General features: G+C 33.5%; 3 protein-coding genes across 4 annotated transcripts; 2 read left to right on the top strand and 1 right to left on the bottom strand.

The window, feature by feature from the left end:
- Nucleotides 1-143: 143 nt before the first annotated feature.
- Nucleotides 144-10309, bottom strand: LOC133293083 (26S proteasome regulatory subunit RPN13). Of its 2 annotated transcripts, none has more exons than XM_061491609.1 (14): nt 10210-10309; nt 9981-10023; nt 9435-9527; nt 6615-6674; nt 4940-4978; nt 4786-4860; nt 4626-4692; nt 3268-3349; nt 2155-2270; nt 2042-2065; nt 1384-1478; nt 1234-1311; nt 1091-1145; nt 144-469 (listed from the first exon to the last, which is right to left on the bottom strand). In XM_061491609.1, the coding sequence occupies exons 2-14, from the start codon at nt 10017-10019 to the stop codon at nt 327-329; spliced, it is 966 nt and encodes a 321-aa protein (XP_061347593.1). In that variant the 5' UTR covers nt 10020-10023; nt 10210-10309; the 3' UTR covers nt 144-326. The 2 variants fall into 2 exon arrangements, with proteins under 2 accessions (XP_061347593.1, XP_061347594.1); XM_061491610.1 differs by having other exon boundaries at nt 10243-10267.
- A 3897-nt stretch (nt 10310-14206) lies between these two features.
- LOC133293122 (uncharacterized) lies at nt 14207-21811 on the top strand. Its single transcript, XM_061491658.1, has 9 exons — nt 14207-14440; nt 14545-14650; nt 15065-15246; nt 15903-16048; nt 17653-17744; nt 17910-18196; nt 19303-19366; nt 20591-20653; nt 21286-21811. The coding sequence occupies exons 1-9, from the start codon at nt 14250-14252 to the stop codon at nt 21475-21477; spliced, it is 1323 nt and encodes a 440-aa protein (XP_061347642.1). The 5' UTR covers nt 14207-14249; the 3' UTR covers nt 21478-21811.
- A 2689-nt stretch (nt 21812-24500) lies between these two features.
- On the top strand, nt 24501-27267 carry LOC133293153 (pollen receptor-like kinase 1). The gene is made up of 3 exons (XM_061491691.1): nt 24501-25158; nt 25655-26254; nt 26633-27267. Exons 1-3 carry the CDS (start codon nt 24501-24503, stop codon nt 27265-27267), a joined length of 1893 nt encoding a protein of 630 aa, XP_061347675.1.
- The last annotated feature ends 234 nt before the right edge of the window (nt 27268-27501 follow it).

Genomic DNA, 27501 nt, shown 5'->3' with positions numbered 1-27501 from the left:
TCTCTGGCTAATGCTATTCATTCCCTAGAGATGATGCTAATGAAAAGGGCAGAAAAGGTTGTCAAAAGACCGGCATAATTGCAGAAGATTCCATAGAATACTATACAGATTATAAATTATGAAAACATTCTCAAAGCAGAAAAGAACAGTAGTCTTGGATTTTATTAATAATTAATTCACTATATAGCCTTAAAAAGATCTCAAGTAAATTAGCACCTTTATCTCACCACCTTTACAACTTTCCTTTTTCAATCAGTAATATAATTTTGCAAAAAATACAGAGGTATCTCGCATCTACAGAAAAAAGAAAGATAGAAAGAGCAATGCTAATGAGATTCATCCATTGGGTCATGACGGTTACATGATTGGGATCTTAAATTCGGATCATCTTGCCTGGCCTCCTCAGACTCTAACGAATTGGAAACAGAATCCTCAAGAGCCTCAAGAAAAGACAAAACTGTGAACTTGTCTGTCATGAAAGAAAAAAGAATCAGCAATATTAAGTCAAGAAGTCAATAACCATATATATATATATATATATATAAACACTCCCTATTAAAACCCAATTAGCGAATTAATATTGCATATTTAGAAATTGACTGTTTCCAGCCGGTGTCCTTCAATAAAAAAAATAAAATTGTTTTATCATTATTTCAAACTCGCCCTCTTTTTTCTAATAGTTCCTAAACCCTTTTTTTCTCACTTCGTGTCCTTTACAAAAACACATGAAATACCAATTTCATGTACGACAGCCATGCTACACACGTCTGAACCCTAAAAGACAAAGCAGACAGAAAGAAATGCTGCAAGACGATCTATGTATCGTGGTCAATGACAGTTTCCTCTGCCCTTTTATATATCTGCCACTTACCGCACCGTACTGGAAAATTTGTGATACTGAAACCCTTACATACCAAATAAAAAATGGGAATAAAAGGGGGAAAAAGGACAAGTCCGTCAATATCCAATTTACAGATCCTACAACGAGGTAGATTGGAGAAGAAACAACAACTACTGCGGGCATTAAAAACGATGTATAAAACTCAATAATACTTCGGCCAGGCTAAAGACTGTGAAAGTACTAACTTACATTTACTTGGATCAATTCCAAACTGAGACAAATCTATCTGTCCTGTTCGAAGTACCTATAGCAACAAATAAATAAACAACACATTTGTTAAGTATATTTGAAATAAAATGTATACCAAGAAAAGTGAGGCACAGCATTCTCACGTAAGTAAATGAATCTACTTGCTGACGGAAAGGTGGGCTCTGCAACAACTCCAATATATCTTCTGGAGACCACTTACCCTACATCAAAGAATGTTACATGAATCTTTAAATAAAGGAATACTAAAACTCATTCACCACATTGATATATACCTCGGGTAAGTAGGGGGCCAAACGCTGCTCCAGAGGTAATGTCTCCATCAATGGCATTATTAGATCAGGCTTTAATATATCACCAAGTCCCAAGCCTAGTTAAATGCAGAAAACTGTCAGAGTAGAGTTATATTTTATGAAGAGCATTTTACCCAAAAAAGAATGATGTAAAAAACCTGACTCTACTAATCCACCTCATTATGAAATACAGTTTTGAAGAGTATGTTCACAGTTAAAGTTTTCCGAGGGTACTTTGACAATCACAAGTTCCAAATCAAAATGCACGACACAAGTAACAATAACTAGCAAGAAACAAGAAGCTTTGGATATCATATCATAACTATGCACATGCATTGGACAACACCCCCCAACACCAAAAAAACAAAAAAAAAAACAAACAAAAAAACCAATTTCCAACCACTCCAGTGGTAAAACCAAACTTCGATGCTAATAACTGAGCAAATAAAATCTTGTATCGCTTTACTTTATATATATTTCCCTCTCATTGTCATTGTGAAAAATATACTTCAGTACAAGCTGTACAGTCTTCTAGTTTGAACTTTGAATGTAATACCATGCAATATTATCTAAACACATCTTTATTATTGTCTTTAATCTTAATAGATAGCCAGGAATGGAATATAATATCAAAGATTACCTCCATCGGGATCAACAATACTATCTGCAAACATCTCATCAGAAAAATAACAGGTTAGGTTTTGAAACAGTTAAAAATAAATTAAAAAAATCTCTTTTAATCAAACTTAATACCTGCAGGCCCAATGTTACTCAATATTCTCCGAAGATCTTCCAATTTAACCGGACCAGAAGAGGTTACATCACTAGTTGCTTCCACACCCAAGTTTGGGACAACTAAGTTTCCAGCTCTTTTTGAAAACAATAAAATCCAACACATTTAGTGTCCAGTTGGCTATATAATAAGAGTAGGCAATAACAAGGATTGGATACCCTATGGTAACTAAATTGCATAATCACTTCACAACTATGGCTGCATTTTTGTTCAATTTTATCTAGTATTCAGATATAAACGATTTAAAAGAAAAATAAATAAAAATTACTGGGACAACATTCTTTGGAGGAAGAATGGTCACAATTCACTACAACCTTAAATATCACAGCTTCATATTTAGAGGGGAAAAAAGATATTTAGAGGTGAGAGATGAATAACGAAGCCATGTCTCATTTGGTTGGCACTTAACACACTGGCTGGCCAAGATGATAGATACAATTGGTAAAAAACAGTTTGGCAAAACGGGACATTCAGGCCCTTTACTTCCTTTCTCTTCATTAAAGAAATATTTGCTATAAAAGCAGCATATATTTTATCCACATCAAATCTACCTGAGGTTGGCTCTAAGATCCAGAATAATGATATGATTCTGATTTCAACTGACAAATTGAGCCCACAAAAGGCAAAGCTACAAGATTCCTAACCATGCCCTAATGATTCTGAGTTGAGCCAATCTGTCTAGCACAAAAAGTATATAAATCCCTCTAAAAGGAAGAGGATATCTAATGATTTCTGCTGGCATAGAGGAACCACCCATATTGATTAGGCCAGTGCACCATCTCTAGCAGAATGGAGATATTTAGCAAACAGGTCAAAATGGAAAGTATAGAAAATAGACAGTAAAAAGTGAGAAGATATGAAGATTAAACACACAAAATGCATGAGCATGCAATATTTTCCAATTTGGTTTTAACTTTACCAGAATTTCATCTAGTATGAGATAGTATTTATGGCAATAAGTGCAAATTACTTCCATCAGTTACAATAGGAAACCATACCAAGAAGCAATAATCATATTCATTTTTTAAGTCTTAGCATCTACAAACATTTGAGTATCCAAATTATGTCAGTACCTAGATGAGATGTCATCCTCAGCTGTATCTTCAGAAACTTGAAGCGGAAGGGAACCATCAGGCTCTTCTTCGCCAAGTAACTCTGTTAATCAGTAAATAGTTCCTTTTATTTCTAGAGATAGAAGTTTCACGCATATTATATATTTGGCTATTTGCCCATGTCAATTTGAATTAGTTGTCGAACCTATTCATAATCTCCAGGAGTAAAACAACAAATAAAAAGTTGCACACATAAAAAAAAATTCTGTTGTGTTTGATTGATAAGAGAACGCCTCAATGAATATAATTACAGTACTTGGGTTCACCTATTAGGGAGTTGTTCAATGAAATTTAAGATTCACCAAACTACGTATGAGTAATATAATATGCAGTCAACTCAGACTACTAAATCTTGTAATAATATTACTCCATAACAAGAGAAAATATGGGCCACCATAATCAAAAGGATCAAACAACCAATAAAAAAAAAACAATGATAAAGTGCTTTTGTATTTATGTTCCCATAAAAATATAATACAAACACTGAAAAAAAAAATCAGTCTAAGATTAGCAAAGATTATGCGGACTGTTAATTACGTCCTTAAGTGTCAAAGAAAAACTATGATGCACAGATACTCCTAAATGGTCGCCGACCCACACCAGGTATATATCTAGAACCGGTACCTATTGGGTACATGGGTATGTACCCAATAATCACTAATCATTCAAGTACGAATCAGTCCATGCAAAACACCAAGTTTTGTTACTAAGCTGATTGGTTTGCTACTAAATGAAACAAACAGCTACTCTCTCTTCAAAACTTGTCTAACTTCTTAAAATATTTTTGCTTAGTTGAGTTAAAACATTATGAAAATTGTATTTATCTTATGATTTAATTCCTTGATGTTTTTATATTTTTATACAATATATTCTGCAGTTACCCAAGCTTTCAGAAATTTTGTCATATCCCGTAGCTGTACCCATACATATACAGGTATTCATACCAATATCCATGCAACTTATATGAAAATTAAGAGCCATTAGAAACACGTGTTCAATGGTTTTATGTATTCTGTCCATAGCGGAATTGTATTACAAAAGTATACGCATACTTCTTGAAAAGAAGTGGTTTCTAATCTGTTTAATTTCTCTGCACCAAAATTCTATAATCAATGTACCCAAAAAAATTTAAAAAAACAAGATGAAAACAAACTTTAATATTTTTTTAAAATTACGCTTTGCTTCAAAAACAATATGGAAAAATGTCATGGCTTCTTTGCTTTTATTTATATTAAAAAAAAATATTTCACAACAATGTTAAGACAGAAAAGAATGTCTGCTCAGTATTTTCTAATTCAAAGCAAAGAGAAGTTACTTACCTAATGGTCTGTTTATGTAATCATTCACTGAGCTACACAGTTGTGAGTCGCTGTCAGCATTTGATTCCTAGACACAATGAAGGATCGCATAAAACTGTAAAACCTAATCATACAGGCAACATACTTAGAGAGACAAGAGGATATTCATAAAAAGACCAACCTGCATCCAGAAGAAAAACTTCCGGTCATCACTATTAAACTTCAATATGTAAACCCTTCCAGATGTTTGATTAACCTAAGCAACCAAGAATTAAGGCCATCAGAACCATCAAATGAATAGTATAACCAAACTGTTGACAGCAAAGAAGCAGAACCTTCTCAAAAACAGCCTCATTGGGAAATATTATCTGATCCTGTGTAATCTTAGGTCAAGAAAAATCAAGATAAATCCAGCAAGAAGCAACATAATGTTTCAATATCATAATAAAACAATATAAAAAGAATGATAATCAACAGAATAATGGTCAGGAAAGAGAAGAGATGATCAAATTGTAGTTTAATGATGTAAAAGAAATGAAATCACATGGAACAGGACACATTAGATAGGTTCCTAGACCTGGATGAAAGAGACCTTAAGTTATCAAATTAAGAACAAAATAAGTGAATGATGTCCAAAAGTCCTCAGCTCATTCTCTACACTTCACCCCATCTCTGTTTCAACAAAGTGAAATTTAAAACTACACACAACCCACAACTGAAATACAAGCACAGGTGGAAAGAATATCACATACAAGGTTAGATCAATATTACAGAGATTTAACTTCTGAAGTCCAAAATATCATCCTTGCATTCATGTGAAATGATGCTTATGCAGACGTTTTGACAAGCAATTAAAAGCTCCCCAAACTATTTCACTTCCATGACAAAAATAATTATAAAAAAATATTGCAATAAGTAACAAAATATATGAAGTTCCACATGTTCATGATACTAGAAATCATTATCCCTTCATTGTCCAGACATTTTATGCCACCATGCAGACATCTCTGATAAGGACAACACTGAGGAACAACAGAGCTCATGGTGGCAAGATGGAAGAAAACCAATGGTTTCAATCTATTCGGACATATTCTACAAAGGTTTACTTAGCTTATATGCCTTTTGTCTGAACTATTGTACACTGTTTGCTCCTCTTTTACATCTTTTCATTCTCTCTAGGCATCATATTCCTCATCTTCAATAATTTTAGTCAGTTTCTAAACTTCCAATAAAAATTTCCGAACACCAATTTGCTTCTAACAGCAATATCTTCCATTTATTAAGCATTTTTTTTATTATTATAACCAGTAGAGAGCAACCTTACCTAACAATTTGCACAAGCCATGGCAATAAAAATCGATGCGAAGGCATCATAATCATAAATTCATACAAAATATCCTTTCTTTTTCTTCCACATCCTAAATGAGGTATAGGTATATGCAGGAGTGCTGTAGCAAAAAAGAAAAAAGGAGTGCCCATTTTCTAGAACATATTATCTTCATAATAAGGAAACTGGCAAATACCCATTTTTAAAAAGTAGCAGTAAATAAGGATATATCTAGACTTCCAAGGCAAATAATCACTAAAGGTTCTATTTTACCCCTATAAATTTATAACTAATAACGCTATTCAAATTTAAGGCAAAAAAATAAAAAATAAAAATCAAACACCCTTATGGTTTGACTTATTTTCAAATTGTTAACCTGTTGTTCAAAATGTGTCAATGTGCCCCCTTAGCTTTAAGTTAATTTTGTCAGAACTTCAACGCCTGAATTTTATCTCATCTATTTTGTAAGAGAATATTTGCATCATCAGCCTCACAAGAAAACTGAAAAATATCCACTTAAAAGAAAATAATAAAAACAAAATAAAGAGTTTACCAAAAAAAAAAAAAAAAAAAAAAGAAAGAAACTAGAGACCACAAAATACTTACACGAAAAAGGAACATAATTGTGCATCACTTAAATGATAACCAAGTACACAAAATTGGGAAGGGAGAACAAAGGATACATCTTCAACAACGTTTTGTGAGCGATCAAGCCACTGAAAATGGATTAATCCCTCCTCACCCTGAGACAAAAGCAATCACTTTAAAAAAAAACTAATAGCAGCCATCGGTTTAAACACGAGGAAATAATGAAGAATAGTGCCAAGGGAAGAGAAAATGAGAGATATATGAGGAATCCAGGTTTCAAATTACACAATGGAGATTTAATTATATAGATAAAAAAAAGAAATACAAGGATCACAGATATCCTAATTACCATAATTACATGATTATGATTAGCCTGTAGAATATATGTTAGACGCTATTTACATAATTTCAAACACTCCCTCAAACTAGAGTATACAGGTCATTTTGTTACATTACATATATGACATAGTCAAGGACTTCTCAAGGACTTAGTGGAAACATTCGTCAGCTGGTGATTTGAAATTGACGAAATAAGTGGCGAAATAAATGAAAATCTATCTCAATGTTTGTTCCTCTCAGGGCACACTAGATTTGTAGCAATATGCAATGCAACTTGAATATCGCCAATAAGTGTCATCTGCATAACCTCCCCATCTAAGTTTTTGAAGTAATTGTTTGTGCCAAATGAGTTCACAAGTAGTTGATGTCATGGCTTAATTCACTGCTTCAATACTTGATCTTTATCTTCATAGATAAGTTCTTTTCTTAGAGCACCTTTAATGTAGTTTTAGAGGTGGGTTAATACACTCCAATGTCCTTCATAAGGTGAATTTCGGAATTGACTAACCACACTAACTACAAAAGAAAATGTCTAGATGAGTGAGGAAAAGGGTTACGAGTAGACCCTATTCCTTTTTAGTTAGTAATGTGAAGGTTAAGCTTAGGAGATAAGGCTGGAGCAGGTTGAGGAGCTGGCGTCGAAGGAGAATCCACAATGGCATCATCAGCGACAGGAGGAGGAATAGTCTATGGTGCAAGCAGATATACTTGCAAGGGATGGACAGAGATGGGTGCATTCCTAAACATGAGACATCTCTGGTGGGGTGAACAAAATAGAGATTGAAAAAAGAGGAAGAGGTAAGACTGTAGAGACAGGAGTGGAGAATGGATGCCCAAAGAAGGGAACAAACTCAAAGAAAATAACATCAGCCAAGAGCAGATATCGGACTGAGTGTAACTAAGAAAACTGACCCAAAGACACTGGGTGCCAATGAATGCAATGCAATGATTGATGGGAAAACAAAAACAAAATAAGTATTGGTTATCAAGCACAAAGGAGGACATCTGATTAATGAGATAGCAAACAATAAGAACAACATCACCCCAAAGACAGAAAGGTGCATTTCCATAAAGTAAGAGCATCCAAGTGGTTTTGATAAGATGCCAATTTTTGCATACAGCAACCCTATAGTCTGAATAAACGTTTGAAATGGCTAAGAAAAGTATTCATAGGCACTATCACTGCTAAAAGTACGAATAGGGACACTTAAATGTGTTTATACTTCATTATACAACATAAGATGCCAATTTTTGCATACAGCAACCCTATAGTCTGTATAAACGTTTGAAATGGCTAAGATAAGTATTCATAGGCACTATCACTGCTAAAAGTACGAATAGGGACACTTAAATGTGTTTATACTTTTATACAACGGTTGAAAGATAGAAAATAACTTCGATAATTTTTCCATTAAGAATAACCAAATACAATGTAAGTGACCAATAAAAGTGACCAAATATCTGGATTCCAAAGTGGACACGGTACAACTAAGACCCCAAGCAACAGAATGAACTAAAGTAAAAGGAGACTTAGCTCAACTACAGATGCAATTGGTAACAGACTAAAGGTATGTTTCTCAAGTTGACACAATTGACAAGACAAGCTAGATAACTTGGACAGGTAAGTGCTAATTTTTGCAGTTTGCAAAGGCTCAAGTGACATAATTGAGCATGGATGAAGATAGGAGGATCCTTAACAGTGAAACACGAGAAGAGTTGAAGAGGTGATAAGGCCATTGGACTTGTATTTGGCACCAATCACTAGTCCCAACCTCTGGTCCTATGGAAAAAAAAATCTTTAGCAAAAGCATAGTAGTTAATTGCGCCGCAATAGCGCCGCGAGCCGCGCCGTAAGGGCGTTGCGCTGCCTCGCCGCAAGAAACCACACCGCGTCGGACCAGAACGCTATAGCGGCCATTGTGATCGCATTTGTGGCCAAATCACAGCCATATTGCTGTCATAAGGCAAAATGTCAATTTTATCCTAAATTTAAATGTGTAACAAAAAAATTTTAAGGGTTTGTTTAGTCTATCTGCATCTCTCTCTGTCACTTCTGCTATCTCTGCCTTTAAAAAATATTTCTTTTTGTCATTATTTCTGTTATATATCTATTTCGCTATTTTCACAACCGCAGCCCGCTATAGCGTTATAGCGTTTCTTGGGATTGGCCGTGACATGCCACAATCTGCATTTGATAAACTAGCGAAAAGAATCAGGTGCGAAACAATCAGGGATATCCTAAGCTAGAGGAGACGGTCCAGATCCAAGAGTCACCAGCATGGACGACGGTGGCCTCTTGTTAGGCTCAAAATACCATTTTAAGCAAAAAAAACCACGGGACATGTGAGGAAACCGTGTGATGAACTACACAATGGAGAGTAAATTATATAGAAGAAAAATAATAATATTAAAGATTTTGGATATCCTAGATTCCTAATTACCGTAATTACATGATTATGGTTAAGCTTATACAATGAATCTACAAACTATTCACATACTTTTCAACAAATAGTGTTCAAACATGCAGATTGAAAAGGGTATTTAAAGCGAGGAAATGATATTCAAGCAAACCATACCCTAGCAATTCTAACAAGTCCTTTTCGTGAGTCAGGAACAACCCTTTTCCCCTCGAGAAACATTTTACCAGCACGGAACTCCAGCATAATTTCCTGCCAATATATTTTATCCAACAAAAAAGAAAAAAAAACAAAGTGATCATTAAATTGAAAACAAAGATTGAAAAACACAATACAGATACACAAACACTTCCATCCCAGATCTCTCTGACTTCATCACAGAGAGTTTAACCATTAACTTCAGATCACAACGGTAAACCACACATTGCAGCAATAACATGCACACATTAGCATCTATAGGCATTGTGTATTCTTCGTGCAATAAACTTTCTAGCAGTAGCACAGCACTACTATAAGCTTTCTCACAATATATATATATATATATATATATATATATATATATATATATATATATATATATATTGTAACAGACTTGTGTTTGGCTCAACATAGAGAGAATTTAGATATTCTTTGAATTTGTTTTCCAGAAAAGAAAAAAGGAAAACGAAAACGACAAAGAAAGTGAAATACAAAAGGCATTATTACCTGAATTGCTGGAAAAGCGTCGGTTGAAGACGAACTCATCACTCTACATAACATCAATTACGAATAAATTAAAAAATAAAAAAGCAGACATACATTCTAAACGATGCAACAAATGCACTACTTTTCAGCATGAACGAATCAGTTCAAGTAATATTTAAAGAGGGAGAGAGAGAGAGAGAGAGAGGTTCCGAAAAAAACCCTAGAGGAAGAGGAAGAAATATGAACTAACATATGCACTGCTTAGTGGATATTGGCCTTCGACCTGGTAATGGTATTACTCAACTCAATTCAACGCAACGCAACGCAACGGCAGAAAAATTATAGAGGATTGAGAGCGCACCACAAATTTGAGGGTTTCTTTAATTTATTTTACTATTACTCCCTGGCGGTTCGACCTCACTGCACTTTCCAATTCAACCTTGCTCTTTAATAAAAATACGAAACTGCCATCCTCATTTTTTAATTTTTATTTATTTATTTTAATTTCTTATATATACTTTTCTGGAAAAAAAAAAAAAAAAAAAGAGTAAATTGCAACGGCCCTTCTTTAACCTTGATTAAACCTTCACTTCACATTCGTAAATCTGCATCATGTCATTCTCTACACTTTATACTATGTGATTGTTCAGCTTAAAATTTAGTAAAATGAATTTTAAAAAAAAAAATAGCAAAAATAATTTTATAATAACTCGTATTGAAAAGTACAATATGCATTTTCAAATTATATTTCAAAAATACACTAAATAGAATTGGTTGGAAGATAAATTAAAATCATTTTGAAATATAATAATTTTTTAAATATACGTCTTATGTCTATAATTAATTATCTTTAGAGTAAAAAATAAATTTTTTTTAATTATCTAAGGTTTCTTTAAAATAAATTTATCTTTGGAATAAGTAAATAAAGTTGTTCTTACAAGGTGGTGTTACAATCTAAATGGGCATTACGAACAAACACTAATAACTCATTTGATGGTCGGGATAAATATAGGTTATCATATTTTATTTTTATCCATTATTTCGTAAATCAATAACATATGATAAGCTTATTTTTTTGCCTTATTTTATCCTGTTTGTAGGTGGATAAATTACCCTAAGAGGAGACTTAAGTTAAGAATGGACATGATAAGATAACAAATGTCACGTCAATTTCATCCCAAATATTGTCATGTGCTCTTTTCCTACTAACATTGCTTGATATGTGAGGATCACACGTTGCCACCGACCAGCCACCACACCATCGATCACCTTTACGACCCGTTATCAACGCCACTATCCATCTGCTAGTCACCACTATTGTCACCTGCTACAACCACCCCCACTACAGATCAGTCCCAATAATTGCTACTAGTCACTGTAAATGTTGCTGCCACCAACTTGCCACCGCTACACCAACCATCACCACCCTTAAACACTAGGCACCAACACTCACCACTACCACCACCACCACTATCATTATCATCAGTTTGCCACCATAATTGCCACTAGTCAGCATCAGCCCTGCCACGACCATCACTTCCACCAACCACCTTATGTACGACTATCGCACCAACCACCACCATCACTGTCATTGTTGCCACTGACCACTGCCCCCACTACCACCTCGGGTCATTACCATCACTAGCCATTGCCATCAACCACCATGATTGTCACCGATTATTGTTGGCGTTATCAACAACTCTCGTTACCACCACCAATTCAATCGAGCACCCACCCACTATACCACCAATTTAAAATTTAATTTTTTAAAATTTATTTAGCGAGGATATGATTTTTTTATTTTATAAATTCTTGTAAGTTATTTATGCATTTTAATGTATTTTATTAAAACCGTGACTTTTAAATTTTTTTGATAATTTAAAATAAGAGTCAATGTGGGAATAAGTAAAAAAAAAGTTTGAAAATTAATTTTAAAAAATCATATGAAATACTGTTGAAAAAGTATTTTTATCTATTTATATGATATAATGATATTATATGATTCGTCTCAAACATCAGATATGATAGAATTATCCTATTAGATTGCTTATCAAACATTATATGGTGCACATCAAACACGAGAGAAGATATGATGAGCTTATCATGCCCCTAGTTTATCTTATTCTTATTGAATCCTTTTATCCGATTTATTTCTATCTTATCATGTCGACCAAACTAGCGTTAATCATTTTGCTTTTATGTAACTCACTACCAGTGCGACAACTTGCCCTTAAATGTGTGTAAGGTGCATAGTTATCAGTATTGTATGATATATAATATGATATAATTCACAAGTATAGCAATACATATCATGGGATGTATCAGAAAGGGATTTGTATCGTACGATACGATACATATTGTATCACATGATACAAAAATTAAATCAAAATTTTTAATTTGAAAACAAAAATAAAGATTTGATTTACGATTTAAATTAAAAAATCTAACAAATTATTATTAGAGAAAATAAAATAAAGATTTGATTGTGATTTAAACTCAAAAATCAATATGGAATATATATTTTTAAATTATTTTTTATTATGTTTATGTATTTTTTGTTTTGATACAATTCAGAATGCATGATATAAAAAATAGGTTAAACGATACATGAAATATATTGCGATTCAATAACCTTAGTGAGGTGTGTATGTGAGGGAAAGTGTGTATAGCAAATGAAAATCTAATAGAGGGAGAAATTATTCGTCTCATTTTAAGAATATACAAACTACTATAATGAGTCTAGTTGATAAGATGTTTGAGGCTGATACTAAAAAATATCTCTGAAAATTATTAATTACTAAAATGTCACATTCTTATGCTTTATAAAATTAACATAAGAAAAATCATGATAGAAACACAGTGATATTAAGCCACTAGGATTAATTATCACAATTGTATCCCTCCCATGGCATATAAACTACTAATACGTTTTTTTTCCAAAATGAGTTCTCCCCTTTTAATACATTTACCTCGTTGAACTCGGGCTCGCTAATATACTCAATGTCCCTGCTGCAATATGACGAGAGATTATTCCCCCGAAATTAAGGGATCAAAACCCTCCACACTCTATGCGGGATTTACGGAATGTACCCTTCCAGTTAGTTCCTAAGGGTCGGACACCCATATTTCAAGACCATACAATTCGAGAAAAATATGGATAGTTATATAATAGATTGTGAATTCAATTCTTAATATATATATATATATATATATATATCAGAAAAATATTTTTGTAGTTACTGCAGATAAGTTATCTGCATTTACTCTCAAAACGACGTTATTTTGGGATTGAAATATTAAAAATATAATTATAAAAACTATAATAACCCTGAAATAAATTAAAATTACAAAAATATCATGATTTCTGCTATAAAACGACGTCGTATTGAGTTTATTGCAAATAACATATCTGCAGAAAAAATAAACCCTATATATATATATATATATATATATATATATGGGAAAAATGTTTCTGCAGTTAATGCAGATAAGTTATCCGCATTTATTCTCAAAACGACGTCGTTTTGGTATTGAAATCTTAAAAAATTATGAATATAAAAACTATTATAACCCTGAAATAAATTAAAATTACAAAAACACCATGATTTTCGCCTCAAAACGATGTCGTATTAGCTTACTGCAGAAAAAATGAACCATATATATATATAAAGACAAGCATATTTTTAAAGGGGTGTTTGATATGAGGTTTTTTAAGATGACCGGAAAAGATGAGATGAATTTTTTAGTTGACCATATTTGGTAGGAGGTTTTAAAAAATTTGTCCATCATTCGAATTTGTATAGCAATCTCAATTTGTGTGTAAAATTAATTTTTTTACCATTTTACATTATCCCATCACACCAAAAAGTAGAAAAAAAAGCAATGGTCACAAATATCTCTTATCAAAAAACATGTCAAAAGAAAGCTGAAGAGAGAGTGTCTTTTTGTATTTAGTCCAGGGTTAATTTGGTAATTTTATCTCATTTTTCCATTAATATTTTACCTTCGACCAAATATAAACTCCAGAAAATTTAACCTTTTTCCTACTAATATTTTAGCTTATCAAACAACCTTTTTTTTTTTTACTTTTCTATTAAACTTATTTTCTCACAATATTCCTAATAATTGTAATTTTTTTTTTCTCCCGCCCTAAAATAAATCCCGGGGGTTGTTTATCCCTAAGATATAGCGAATGTGATACATAGTAGTAAATTAATTGGTTTGCAGTTGCTGATACAGAAACGTAGGCATCCTGCCCTCATTTCAACCTATGCATAGTGCTTACTCTGAATGAGTATTGGTACACGCATATTCATTGGTTTCCACAGACACCCTCTCCTTTCGGCGATTTCAAACAACCTCCATCAACATCACTTACAGTTACTCTTTTATTCAATGGATAAACACGGCGAAATGGAAAGTAAAAGTTATGTGCATTACAACCATACTGATCCCTGCGAATACGTAAGATGGACTACAAGGTATCGTGTTTATTTGGATTTGATATTTGACATTTATGGGAACTTTCTACAAACAGGTGTTGTGCTTAATTTTAATGTTAATTGGTGATGTTTGGGTTTGACAGGGAGAGCTTCCAATTTATGTATGCAAGGCCTTGGCAACGAGTCAATGATTTTTATTTGAATATTGTCCATGGGAAATTGTCTTTGCCTCTTCTGTTTGGAGCTGAGGTGCACCATCATCTTATTATGTTTGTAATTCTTTCTACTTTTTTTTTTTTGGGAGTTAACCCAACCCTAATTCTTTCTACTTTTAATATTTCAATTTGACCCCTAATTTCTGATTTCAGTGGGTGCAATGCCATGCAATCTTTGAGTCTCTTAAATTGCTGCCTTTGGCTTTAATTTGTTATTCCTTTTGCTTTCCAAAGGCTGATTTTCGAAATTAGTCATAAGATTTGTGACAAATAAATACCTCAATGCTTAATAACTTCTTGCATTGTCGGCATTGGTATCCTTTGAAGATCATGATACTCTATGTATGCTATCACTAAGTACTTGAAAATTATGCATGATTAGGTGTATGAGCGAGTATCTTCAAATATTTTGTGTGTTTATAGTTCTTAATTCATGGCTTTCTAACAGACACTTCTTGATCATAATGATACTGGAATTCCAGCACTTTCTGATAACACTGAGTTGGTAAGTGTTGCTTCTGAACATCGCTGTGGGAGGTGGGCAAGATCAACATTCAAAATAGTTATTTCGTATCACGGGAGTTCTTTTGATGGGTGGCAAAAGCAGCCAGGCTTGAATACTGTCCAAAGGCAAGTTGTTCTTCTTATGAATTCTGCAGTCTTGTGCAGACTGCAAATTACATACTTAGGAAGCAACAGTTATATGTCTAGGACCTTTAACAATAGTTGGATGAGGTGTTTTTTATTTGTTGTACAATTAAAAAACGAGCAAATTGTGGTTTTGGTCACATCACATGCCTTTTACAAATTAGCTTTCTCTTTTTTGTACTTTGGTATGGTTTATTTTAAAGATCCATGGCCTACTAGTTTTCCTTTAAATTGCATATACATATATGGGGTTTGATTTTCTTATGTTGAATGAGAATTCAATTCTCATGTTGTAGAAATAAAAAGCATGTGGGACCCATGTGTTAGAAAAAATTATATGTAGGACCCATGTCAGCACAGAAATCGAAGGGTGTGTAGGAAAATTTGAATTCTCATGTTGAATGAGAATTATAAAACCCTACATATATTTGACAAAACTGTTATAGAATAGAACATTGTACAACTGTTTCCCTTGTCTCTCCCTTTGCTGCTTCATGTCCCCCGTGCTGGAGTGTTTGTCTTTTATTTTTGTTACAATATTAACATATACGGTAAACAAAAATAAGTATGTTAAAATGAATTATCTTTTTATTGATGATAAGTATGCTTCTTGCTCTTGTACTCATTTCTTGATGTAGCATAGTAGAAGGGTCACTTGGTAAATTTGTTGATGAAAATAAAACTCAACTACTCAAGGATAAAGGTTTGCCCATCGAAGGTTGTGCTCTTGTTGCTGGTCGTACAGACAAAGGAGTGACAGCCCTTCAACAAGTCTGTTCTTTCTGTAAGACATTTCCCTGTTCTTAGCAATGCTTTTGCTATGTCCAAGCCTTTCTATAAATGAATTGTCATACACTCTGATTGCAACGTGCAAGAAGACAAAACTGGGGCCCCAAAGTCTCTCTTATAATTGTAGTTTCTGCGACAAAGATTGCTTAACATTTTTCGAAAAATTATGTTCATGTGCTTATAATTATACAATCAACAGTAAATCTTTTGATTGCCATTTGGAAAATTCTGACTTAAAATGTGCTGATGTCTGACTTCATTTGGTATGGTAGCTTAGATGCCTAAACAAGTAGATGTCTTTGTTTGGTTGCACTTGGCAATAATAGACATCTAACTTTGAACTTTTAAAAATATCTTTTCCTATTTTGTATACAAAACTAGTAAACAATTATATTTATATCATAATTTATTGCACCATAAAATTTATGAATTTTAAATATCATAATAACCAAACATTGTATGGTTTTTTGGATAATAAAACTTTTCTTGTTATTATATATAACAATTATATTTTGTAATTTTTAACTTAATGTGAGGGTAAATCTGTTATGGATGAATTAATATTTATTAAGAAGGAAAGGAAATTAGTGAGGGTAAAATTGCTAATTTATAAAAAATGATCAAGGCTCATGCTCGAGCATCCATGGATCCCATGAATTTGAAAGGGCATCACATTCACATGCCCGTACATAATATGTATCTTAGCTGAATAAAGAGCATCTGAAATGCCTATGGTCTTCTCATATCCATACACAAGTATCTTGGATATCTGGGATCAGCAAAATGCCTACGTAGTGTGATATTGTTCTTTTAATTCCAATCAGATTGGGGATTTTCTGCCTTGCTCTAGCAGGATTTGATTGGGTTCCTCGTTTCCTCATAACTGGGCTTAGTGATAAGGGCTGTGGGAACCTAGGATAGTTAAGTTACTTTTTTTTTAGATGCAAAACAAATCATAAATGAAACTAAAAATAATCTTTTAATTCTTGTTTTTTCGGAAGATTTAAATTATTGTTAAGTGAGAGAATGCTTTTTGGCTTGATGTTATCCTTTTAAGTCTGCGGTCTGTGAAATGATAGTTTCTTATAGGTTACTTGAGATTTATTAATTTGGTTCTATTGATGAATAACAAATTTATAGAGGCAATTCCACGTGCATCAGAATTTATCAAAACCTAAAAAATAAGAAAAAAGTTATCACTAGTATAAAGTCATAAGTTAGACAAGGACTATAAGAACTCTTGATAGAAGTAAATTTCAACTTTCAAAATATTAACTAAAGCCAGTTATCAGGTTTTGAAAGAAATCCGTTCTTCAATTCCTGAGTAGAAGGTTCCAATGTTCTTATATATGGAACCAAGGGCCGTAAAGCATTCTTATATGAACACAAGTTGTAATCCTGTAGGAAATAGCTCCAATTATGTATGGCTATATTTTTTTATTGTAGTAAATTGTTGGTATGCCTTGAAAGGAAAGTGAATGTTCACAAGTTACATAATTAGCCTTTGTTTTTGAGGTGCGCAAAGGTGTTCTTCATTTAAAGCATTCATTGGATCTGTTTAAGCCTTTCCCTTCCTGATCTAGGGTTCATTATCTACAGACACTTGGAAGAAGGATGTTAAACCAAGTGATATTGAGGGTGCAATCAATCATGCAGCACCAGGAAAATTAAGGGTTATATCAGTTTCTGAGGTAATATTCCCTTTTTAAGTAATCTGCAATGTGAAGCTAATGTTGATAGAATTATCAATCCCCCCCCCCCCCCAAAAAAAAAAAAAAGAAATATGGCAGGTTGAGTTCTTTGTTATTCACAGAACAGTTAAATCTAATAATGGTAATAAATGTGACTTATTGTAGGTATCACGTGTATTTCATCCTAATTTCTCTGCCAAATGGAGGCGTTACCTTTATATCTTCCCACTCACTGATGAAGGGTATAGGGACCAAAGCAGTGGCAATGGGGAGTTTTGTGACAGTTTTAGATATAATGAAATTCGTGATGCTGCCACCAAGGATGAGCTAGAAAATGAAAAGAAATCATATGTGTTCAGTGTAAGCAAGGTAAACCAGCTTTTGCGAAAATTAGAAGGAAAATTGCTATCCTACAAGATGTTTGCCCGTGATACAAAAGCTTCAAGAAATGAGTAAGTTCTTAATACTTGATTTCTATCTCTACTCAATAGAAATAGCCACATACCAAATTCAGCTTTTAAGTTATACTTTGTTGAATTTTGTCCATGATAGGGACCCATATAAAAATAGACTAGAATTGCAGGAAGAATGGTAGGGAGACATGGAAGAAATTTTGTTATTCTATTGTGGAGAGAGAGAGTGTACTAGGAGAATATCTCCCTTACAAGGGTAATGCCCTTACAACTGAGAAATCTCAGTTACCAAACTGTTATTCCTGCCTCATCCTATTCTGTACAACTTGGGCTCTTTAAGCATAACTCATCACTTACTACTGTTAACTAACTAACCCGCTACCCATCATAGCATTTATTGTCCTGTGAATACACCTTCATACCATATTCTGTTGCTGAGTCTCAGGCCTAAATTTCCATGAACTGTTACACTTATACCAAGAATATCTAAATATAGCAAAAAGGAAGAAAATTTTTTAAAGGATTATTGCTATGTGACTAGTTCAGTGAAAGTGGGGGTTGGTTTTTAGGTGACATGAGGCTGTAAATGAACTCATTTTTAAATTTTATTTGTTTTCTCGAAAGGAAAATAGGTGGTCGTGTTCTTTTATAAGACTTCTTTTTTAATTTTTGAAACTTAGAATTGATTTGTTTGGAAGTATTTCTTTGTAAAACTGGATATGTATATGTTCTAATCCAAATAAAGGGTATATGGTTATCTGTATGCATTAGTCCGTCAATATGTTATGGTTATCTAGTTACTGTTTCTTTTGTAGTAATTCAATTTTAATGTGGCTTGGAATAGCTTGAAATCGGGCAAGCTTCTTTTCACTTTATTATCTTATTAATCTGCAGTGCCCATGATAGAAACTTCCGCATAATACTTTTGTGGAGAATAGTAAATTTTAATGTTTGTGTGACTATTATTTGGAATTGAATCTTAAATTGTATACATAATTTCAGATGAATCAGATTTAAGTGGTTGTTTTTTGTTTGTGAGCACTCAAGGAATAGCTGGCCCACCTGCATATTTCCTTGGTGCTGACAAGACTTTTAGGAGGGGAACTGTTATTCAAGGAATTGACTTGTCTGTCATTCTGTTTCAGTGGTCCACCAACTGAGTGTTTTGTTTACCATGCTCGAGCTATAGAAGCCAGATTGCCTATAACTGTAAGCAACTTTCTAATTTTTGAATATTCGTTTGCCTTGTAACCTTTTTTTTGTCTTTATTTGTTAGAAATGTTAGAAAGGAGTAGAGAACCTTCTGAATCATTCATTAGGTCTCAATGGTTTTGCTAATTTTCAGCCTAGCGGGGAGTTTGGTTTCTTCTTTAGCTAGCATTTGAGATAATGTCTCCTTGGAGTACATATTACAAATAATGCAATCTTGTCAACGACCTGAAGATTCTATCATATTATTTCTATTAAACCTTGACCATTTAGCTCATTCTGCATTGAAATGGATTGAACTTGGTATTGTTGGTATTGGCCAGTTGGCCTAACTGCCAAACATGTGTTGATGCATCCAAGGATGACTTGAAGCATCTGTCTGGTTATCTTAGGCCGAAGCCTCAACTAGAGGAATTGATTTTGAAGGTGTATTCACGCAAGAATAAACGCTAGGATGGCTAGTGGGTTAGTTATTTAACACAATTGGTTACAGCAGTAGTTAATTAGGAGGTAGTTTAAATAGTGGGAGTTGTACAGAATAGGAGGATGGAATAATGATTTGTTAACTGAGGTTGCTCAGTTGTAAGGTTGTTACCCTTGTAAGGGAGATATTCTCCTTGTACACACTCACACACACACTCTCCATAATAGAATAACATAATTTCTTCTTCTCCATCTCTCTTGTTTGTTTGTTTCCTGCTATTCTGGTCTATTTTCATACTGATCCATTTCCGGTGGGCTCAAAAAAAAAAAAATGCAAATTATGCAATTGTCCATGGCTTTCAATATTAAAAGATTTCATTTATTCATAATATACATAGTTACATGATTTATATTGCTCTTCATTTTCCTCTCCAGTCTCAAGCATATACGTAGTTTTAACAAATATGTCTTTCCAATGATTTTCCCCATTAATATATAAGTATGTGAAGAAACTATCCTTGTGTTGGGGTTTATACCATTCAAAAGCTATATGAATTCCTATGTCTGTAAGTGTATTTATTGCATGTAAGTGTATTTATTGAATTCCTATATCTGTAAGTGTATGTGTACACTTATTGCATCTTCTAAGATATCTTTCAAGTCTTCCTTGTCCTTCCTAGTGACAGATGGCATTTAAGCACTTCTAGCTATGCTAACTCCTGAGTTTTACTGAATATTTTGGTTGTTTTTATTGAGAGGGAAGCTGTATTTTAAGTTTGATTTTTCTTGTGTTCTTTCTAGGATTATGGAGAAGAAACAAAGGTTATGTGCATTGAGCTGGTAGCTAATCGCTTTTTACGTAAGGTAATGTTGTGTGTTTTTACTTTCCATAGAGGAAACGTATACATTGAAGGTTTTGGCTTCTCTAATGTGGAACTATTACTAAAATATAGACAGTGAAATTTGTTTATGTAAACATGAAAAGTAGAGCATCATAAATTTTATTGCAAGGTTAATATAACTTAATATGAGTATAAGCTGATATGTTAACATGGCTTGGAGTAAGGCCTTTATCTTTCTAAATATTAGCAAGTTGATGCTACAAACACAAATGAATCAATTTAAAGGACACGAGGTTTATATCGTTTTTGATATTGTAATTTTTGACTGTTACTAAATGATTCTATAGCTCATGAAACCCAATTATAATTGAGTGCTCTGCCCACAGAGAAGGTTTTCCTGATTCTGGAAATGCAACGGGCCTGCTTTCTGGTACATAGCTTGTGTCTAATAGTCCTTTTATGCCCCATAATATTTGCGAAGTACCATTCTCTTATGTTTTCCTGTTACAATCTTAGTTTTATTTCCTCTCGATAAAATAATTGGCATGCTAGATTCAGGCTAGAATTGGCTGCTCCTGATAGTGTGTGTGTGTGTTTCCCCCATCCCCACCCCCACACTTGTTGATTTGGTTGAGGCTAATCATATATTTGTAGATGGTTCGAGTGCTTGTGGCAACCTCAATTAGAGAAGCTGCTGCTGGTGCTGAAGATGATGCCTTGCTAAAGCTCATGGATGCCACATGTAGACGTGCCACTGCTCCTCCAGCACCCCCTGATGGCCTGTGTCTAGTTGATGTAGGATATGCAGAATTTGACTCCGAAAAATGCTTCATCGTGAAAGAGTAAAACTTTGTTTAGAAGTCGTAGAAATCTTGCATCGTATAGCGGTAAGCCCATATATGTCTAGGTTCATAACCAAATGTATCTAGAGTCAGTCACGCCTATTTTGATTCGGGGCTGCATTTTTATCCAATATTTTGCAATTAGATCTTCCATATTGTCATTTCGTGATTACGAGCAGCTCTAGCGAAAGAAGTCGCACTGGATTATTCAAAACTGGCATTTTGGCTCTCCTTTGCTGATCATGTGGATAGTCTTTTTTACTCTTAGCTTGCAGCTGATATTGTTTGTAGCCTTGTTTATTTTGCTTTTCCATGTGGAAAGAAAAGTTAAACCATTCTTTTGTTCCCCCAGATCTACGTCCACCTATTATTTCACACATGCACTTATTTTGTGTTGGTGCCTGAAGTTTATTTTATCCATTTGGATGCTTCGTTTGGTGTTTGTCATTTTAAATAATATAAGTTATGTCATTTTATTTTAAGAGAGAGATAAACACAAAGAATAAAAATTATAGGAGAGAAAGTGAGTGATTTTTTTTTTAATTTAAATTTTAAATAAAAATATTTTTTTTTTGTCTATCTCTCCCTTAAAATGACATAACTTTATGTCATTTAAAATGACAAACATTTTTCTCCCTTCATAGGGAAAATTGTTTGTCATTTTAAATGACATAAAATTATGTCATTTTAAGAGAGAGACAGACATAGAATTTTTTTTATTTAAATTTTAAATTAAAAAAAACCACTCACTTTCTTTATCCAATGATTTTCATTTTTCTGTGTCTGTCTCTCTCCTAAAATGACATAACTTATGTCATTTAAAATGACAAACACCAAACCCATATATATATGTATATATATATATATATATATATATATATAGAGGTTCATTTTTTCTGCAGTAAGACCAATACGACGTTGTTTTTGGGCGGAAATCATAGTGTTTTTGTAATTTTAATTTATTTTAGGGTTATTATAGTCTTTATAATTATAATTTTTTAATATTTTAATCCCAAAACGATGTCGTTTTGGGAGTAAATGCAGATAACTTATCTGCAGTAACTACAGAAATATTTTTCTATATATATATATACGGGTTTGCTTTTTCTACAGTTAATGTAGATAACTTATCTACAGTAAGCCCAAAACGACGTTATTTTGAAGTGAAAATTAAGATATTTTTGTAATTATAATTTATTTCAGGTTATTATAGTCTTTTTCATTATAATTTTTTTAATCTTTCATTCTAAAACTACGTTGTTTTGAGAGCGAATGTAGATAACTTATCTACATTCACTTTAGAAATATTAAAGCATATATATATATATATATACTCGCTTTCATTTTGGTTTCTTCGCCCACTTGCATTGATAATAACCATGGCTCTTACCGCAGGAAAAGTGGAAGGAGTGTCTGAATTCGGTTGCAAAATTAGTGAATGGTTAATAGGTTACGTGATTTGATAAATTACTAGTCACCAATCATCTTCTTCCAAATTTAACCTCCTAGTTTGAATTTAATTTTTTAAAATATTATTTTCTGCCAACAATTTAAAGTAGATTTGCATTCTTATTATTGTTTTGTTTGTTTTAAGGAAAATTGGTAGTTACAAATCTGTACACGTAAGTTGGATAATTTAAAAAAGAATTACAAGTTTAAAACGTTATTTACGGACTTAACTAAAAATACGTTCAAGCATTAGTATGTATAATATAGAAATGCTATTTTGTTGTGTAATCACTTATTTGATTTAAAGTGTTTGTTCCTTTTCAACTTGGAAATTATAATCCAAGTGCATAAAAGAATATATCCCATTACTTGATTTATAATGAGGTATGACAGGTGTCATGCTGCAATAGGCCCTCTCTAAAAATTGTGATTTTATTTTTTGGGTTCTGACTTATAAAAAAGGTTTGCTTTTTCTGCAGTTACTACAGATAAGTTATCTGCAGTAAGCCTAAATGACGTTGTTTTAGGACGAAAATTACTGTGTTTTTGTAATTTTAATTTATTTCAGAGTTATTATAGTCTTTATAATTATAATTTTTTATTTTCAAAACAACGTCGTTTTGAAAATAAATGCAGATAACTTAAATATTTTTCTATATAATAATATGGAAAAAGTGTTTGTCATTTTAAATGACAGAAAATTATGTCATTTTAAGAGAGATACAGGCATACAGACACAGAAAATTTGAATTTTAAATTAAAAAAACACCAACTTTATCTCTCCCATGATTTCCGTTTTTTCTGTGTCTATTTCTCTCCTAAAATGACGTAACTTGTGTCATTTAAAATGACAAACACCAAACCCTAATAATATTTTTCTTTTTATTCTTTATTTGGTATAGATTCTGCTTGTTTTCCTTTCACCGCCAAAGTTAAAAAAAAGAAAAAAAAAAAAAAAAAAAACAAACGAATACGGGTGAAAAATTGTAAATGATATCTGTGTCAATCCTTTGGTCATGGAGTGGAACTTGCTTATGTCATTCATGAGACTCACTTGAGAAGGTTAAGTGGTCGACTTAGTGCACAGAGATGATAAAGTTTGTACCTTGCAGATGAACCTGAAGGAACATTTTTGTAGCATTAAGGCATGGCTTGATGATGTAGTGGAGTTGCTGTGTTGTAATGTTGGCCATTCTTTGGTAAATATAGAGTCAGCAGATAATCCTAAAAAAGAGGCATGCAAAGGGGTTCTATATTATGCAAATTTAAAGGCTGGCCGGGTAATTCTCATGTTGAAAACACAAACACATTTTTATGCAACCAAGAAATAAAGGACTTCGTCAACCTATGTTACCTCACTCTCAAATATTTCTCGTAAACAGCTTCTCTGTCTCCTATTCTTGGCTCTCCTTTTGTTCTTCTTCTCTCTCTCTCTCTCTCTCCCTTCACTGCCATCAAAAGTTCTCAACCCTCCATGCCTTTGTTCTTCACCCCAAGTAGTATCTCTTTTCTCCATTGCGAAGCAAGCCCTTCCTGAGGGCGCACACGCCGCCTATAGTGCGTGTGCTACCCTTTACTATGGCACTTAATGGCAGGCCTTGTTGGATCATATTCATTCTCTTATTATTATTATCATGTGTTGTTGCCTCTAATGGGGCTTCAGACACAGAATTGCTCCTCAAGGTGAAGGAGAACCTTGAAAACAATAATGGATTATCCTCATGGAACACATCATCATCTCCATGTTCAGGTAATCATGCCAATTGGAAAGGGGTTCTCTGCTATGAAGGAAAAGTATGGGGCTTGAAGCTTGAGAATATGGGTCTCAAAGGGGTCATTGATGTGGACTCTCTCAAGGAGTTACCATATCTTAGAACCATAAGCTTCATGAATAACAATTTTGATGGTGAATGGCCAGAAATAAACAAGCTAGTTGGTCTCAAGTCGATTTACCTCTCAAATAATAAGTTTTCTGGGGAGATTCCAGCTCAAACTTTTAAGGGCATGCAGTGGTTGAAGAAAATTTATTTGTCAAACAACAAGTTTGAGGGTGATATTCCATCTTCCCTGGCATTGTTGCCAAGGCTTATGGAGTTAAGGTTGGATGGAAACAAATTCAGTGGCCTCATTCCCCAATTTAAAGAGACCAAATTGAAATACATTACCATAGCTAATAATGACTTGCAGGGCGAAATACCATCCATCCTTAATAAGATGCCCGTTTCTTCCTTTTCTGGTGAGTGTGACACATTTCCATTCTCCCTATTCAATTAATATATATTATATACATATATCATATATAATGCATATTAACTTAGCTTGGTATAAAAATAAGAATTTTTTCACTCAATTTTAATTATTGATCTGCTTGCATCAAACTATTCACGTATCTATTAAGTTAGAACCATTATATATAAATATGATCAACAGTTAAGATTGAGAGTGTACCTAATATAAAATGATCATGTCCATAAATGATTTTTGTAATCAACTTTAGTGGAATAAACGTGAATCATGCTAAGTTAACAAAAGTTGGATGGACAAGACAACTTTGTACGAGAATCATTGAATCTCACGTAAATATATGAAAAGATCGAAATGCAGGTGCCCCAATATACAAATTCAGACAAAAATTGTAACTATAATGATTAAGTGTTTTGATTTTTGTGTTTTGATCCTAAAGTATAGCATCAATATTCTAAAAAAGTATATATTTACATGCAAATGAGCAGGTAATGAAGCGTTATGTGGAGCCCCGTTGGAAGCATGTCATTCCAAGAAGCCTTCAATTGTTAGTATTTGTATTGTTGCCGTAGTTGTTGGTGTGGCACTGATTGTGATTGGAGCTGCAATAATATTCATCCTTCATCGAAGAAGAAAACGACAACCAACAACTTCGGTGGAGAATCCACCATCGAGTCTAAACAACAAAGGAGTGAGGGATGCAGGTGATGAAAGTCACAGGTCATCAAGATCAGTGAGTTCTTCCACCCATAGCAGAAGAGGTGACCACATGAAGTTAACTTTTATAAGGGATGACAGAGAGAAGTTTGATTTGCAAGAATTACTGAGAGCCTCTGCTGAGATTTTGGGCAGTGGTTGTTTCAGTTCTTCTTACAAGGCTTCTTTAATGAATGGCCCAAGTATAGTGGTGAAGAGGTTCAAGCAAATGAACAATGTAGGCAAGGAAGAGTTTCAAGAGCACATGAGAAGAATAGGAAGGTTGAGTCATCCTAATCTACATCCTCTTGTTGCTTACTATTACAGAAAGGAGGAGAAACTCTTAGTTACTGACTTTGTTCAGAATGGAAGCCTGGCTGTTCGCCTTCATGGTATATTTTATGAACACATTTTTTATTTTTATTTTTAAAGATATATTAAATACAATTACAGAAAAGGTTTGGTTAGTTTTTCATTTATGATTTAGATCTAATCCTTTCACTTTATTGAAGGCAAGATTTAAGTTTATTAGTTGTGTATGCGTTGTACTATAAAGGGCACATCCAACTGCACTGCATTTTTGTGAGGGTATGGATGAGGGTCAATCTTACCAGTACATTTTTGTTAAAATATTATTTTTCAGACTCCAACATGTAGTTTTTTAGTCACAAAAGAATAACTTTACAGATTTTCCCTGCTATATGTGTTCACTGTTAATATATGTAAAAATAAATATCTTTGCTTATGATACAAGTTACTTGTTGTTTCAGGACACCAAGCTCTAGGGGAACCAAGCCTTGATTGGCCAATCCGGTTGAAGATTGTGAAAGGCATAGCAAAAGGTCTTGAATATCTATACAAGGATATGCCAAGTCTAATAGCACCCCATGGAAATCTCAAATCCTCTAATGTTCTTCTGACTCAAACTTTTGAGCCCCTTCTCACTGACTATGGCTTAGTCCCTGTGATAAATCAAGAGATGGCTCAGGATATCATGGTGATCTACAAGTCTCCTGAGTATTTGCAACATGGAAGAATTTCAAAGAAAACTGACTTGTGGTGTCTTGGTATACTAATTCTGGAGATTCTAACTGGCAAGTTCCCTGCCAACTTTTTGCAACAGGGTAAAGGAAGTGAGGTGAGTTTGGCAAGTTGGGTGCATTCAATTGCCCCAGAAGAGTGGACTAAAGAAGTGTTTGATAAAGAAATGGGTGCAACCAAGAACAGTGAGGGAGAGATGGTGAAGCTTTTGAAGATTGCCTTGGATTGTTGTGAAGGGGATGTGGACAAGAGATGGGATTTGAAAGAAGCAGTAGAGAAAATCCAAGAGGTAAAGGAGAGGGATCTTGATGAGAGTTTTTATACTTCTTATGCTAGCGAAGCAGACATGAACTCTTCAAGATGAATATTGAGACTACCTTAATTATTGATTCCTTGGATTTATATCCCTTTGAAAACACTGCGATCATGAACGAGAGTTGGATCACCTGGGAAATTTTGTTGTTCTTTTGATCTTTCATGATGCATGTAACCATACTTGGTGCAAGAAATGAAAGAAAAAAAAAAATTAGGGGATAATGGCCTGAGGTTAAAATTGAACCAACAAAGGCTTGTCTTATTTCTTTACTTCATAGAGTAA

The sequence above is a fragment of the Gastrolobium bilobum genome, unplaced genomic scaffold, assembly GCF_033153095.1.
Source record: "Gastrolobium bilobum isolate Gb01-03AN ecotype WA unplaced genomic scaffold, APGP_CSIRO_Gbil_v1 utg16185, whole genome shotgun sequence".
NCBI lineage: Eukaryota > Viridiplantae > Streptophyta > Magnoliopsida > Fabales > Fabaceae > Gastrolobium > Gastrolobium bilobum.
This window is presented reverse-complemented; position numbering and strand designations above follow the sequence as displayed.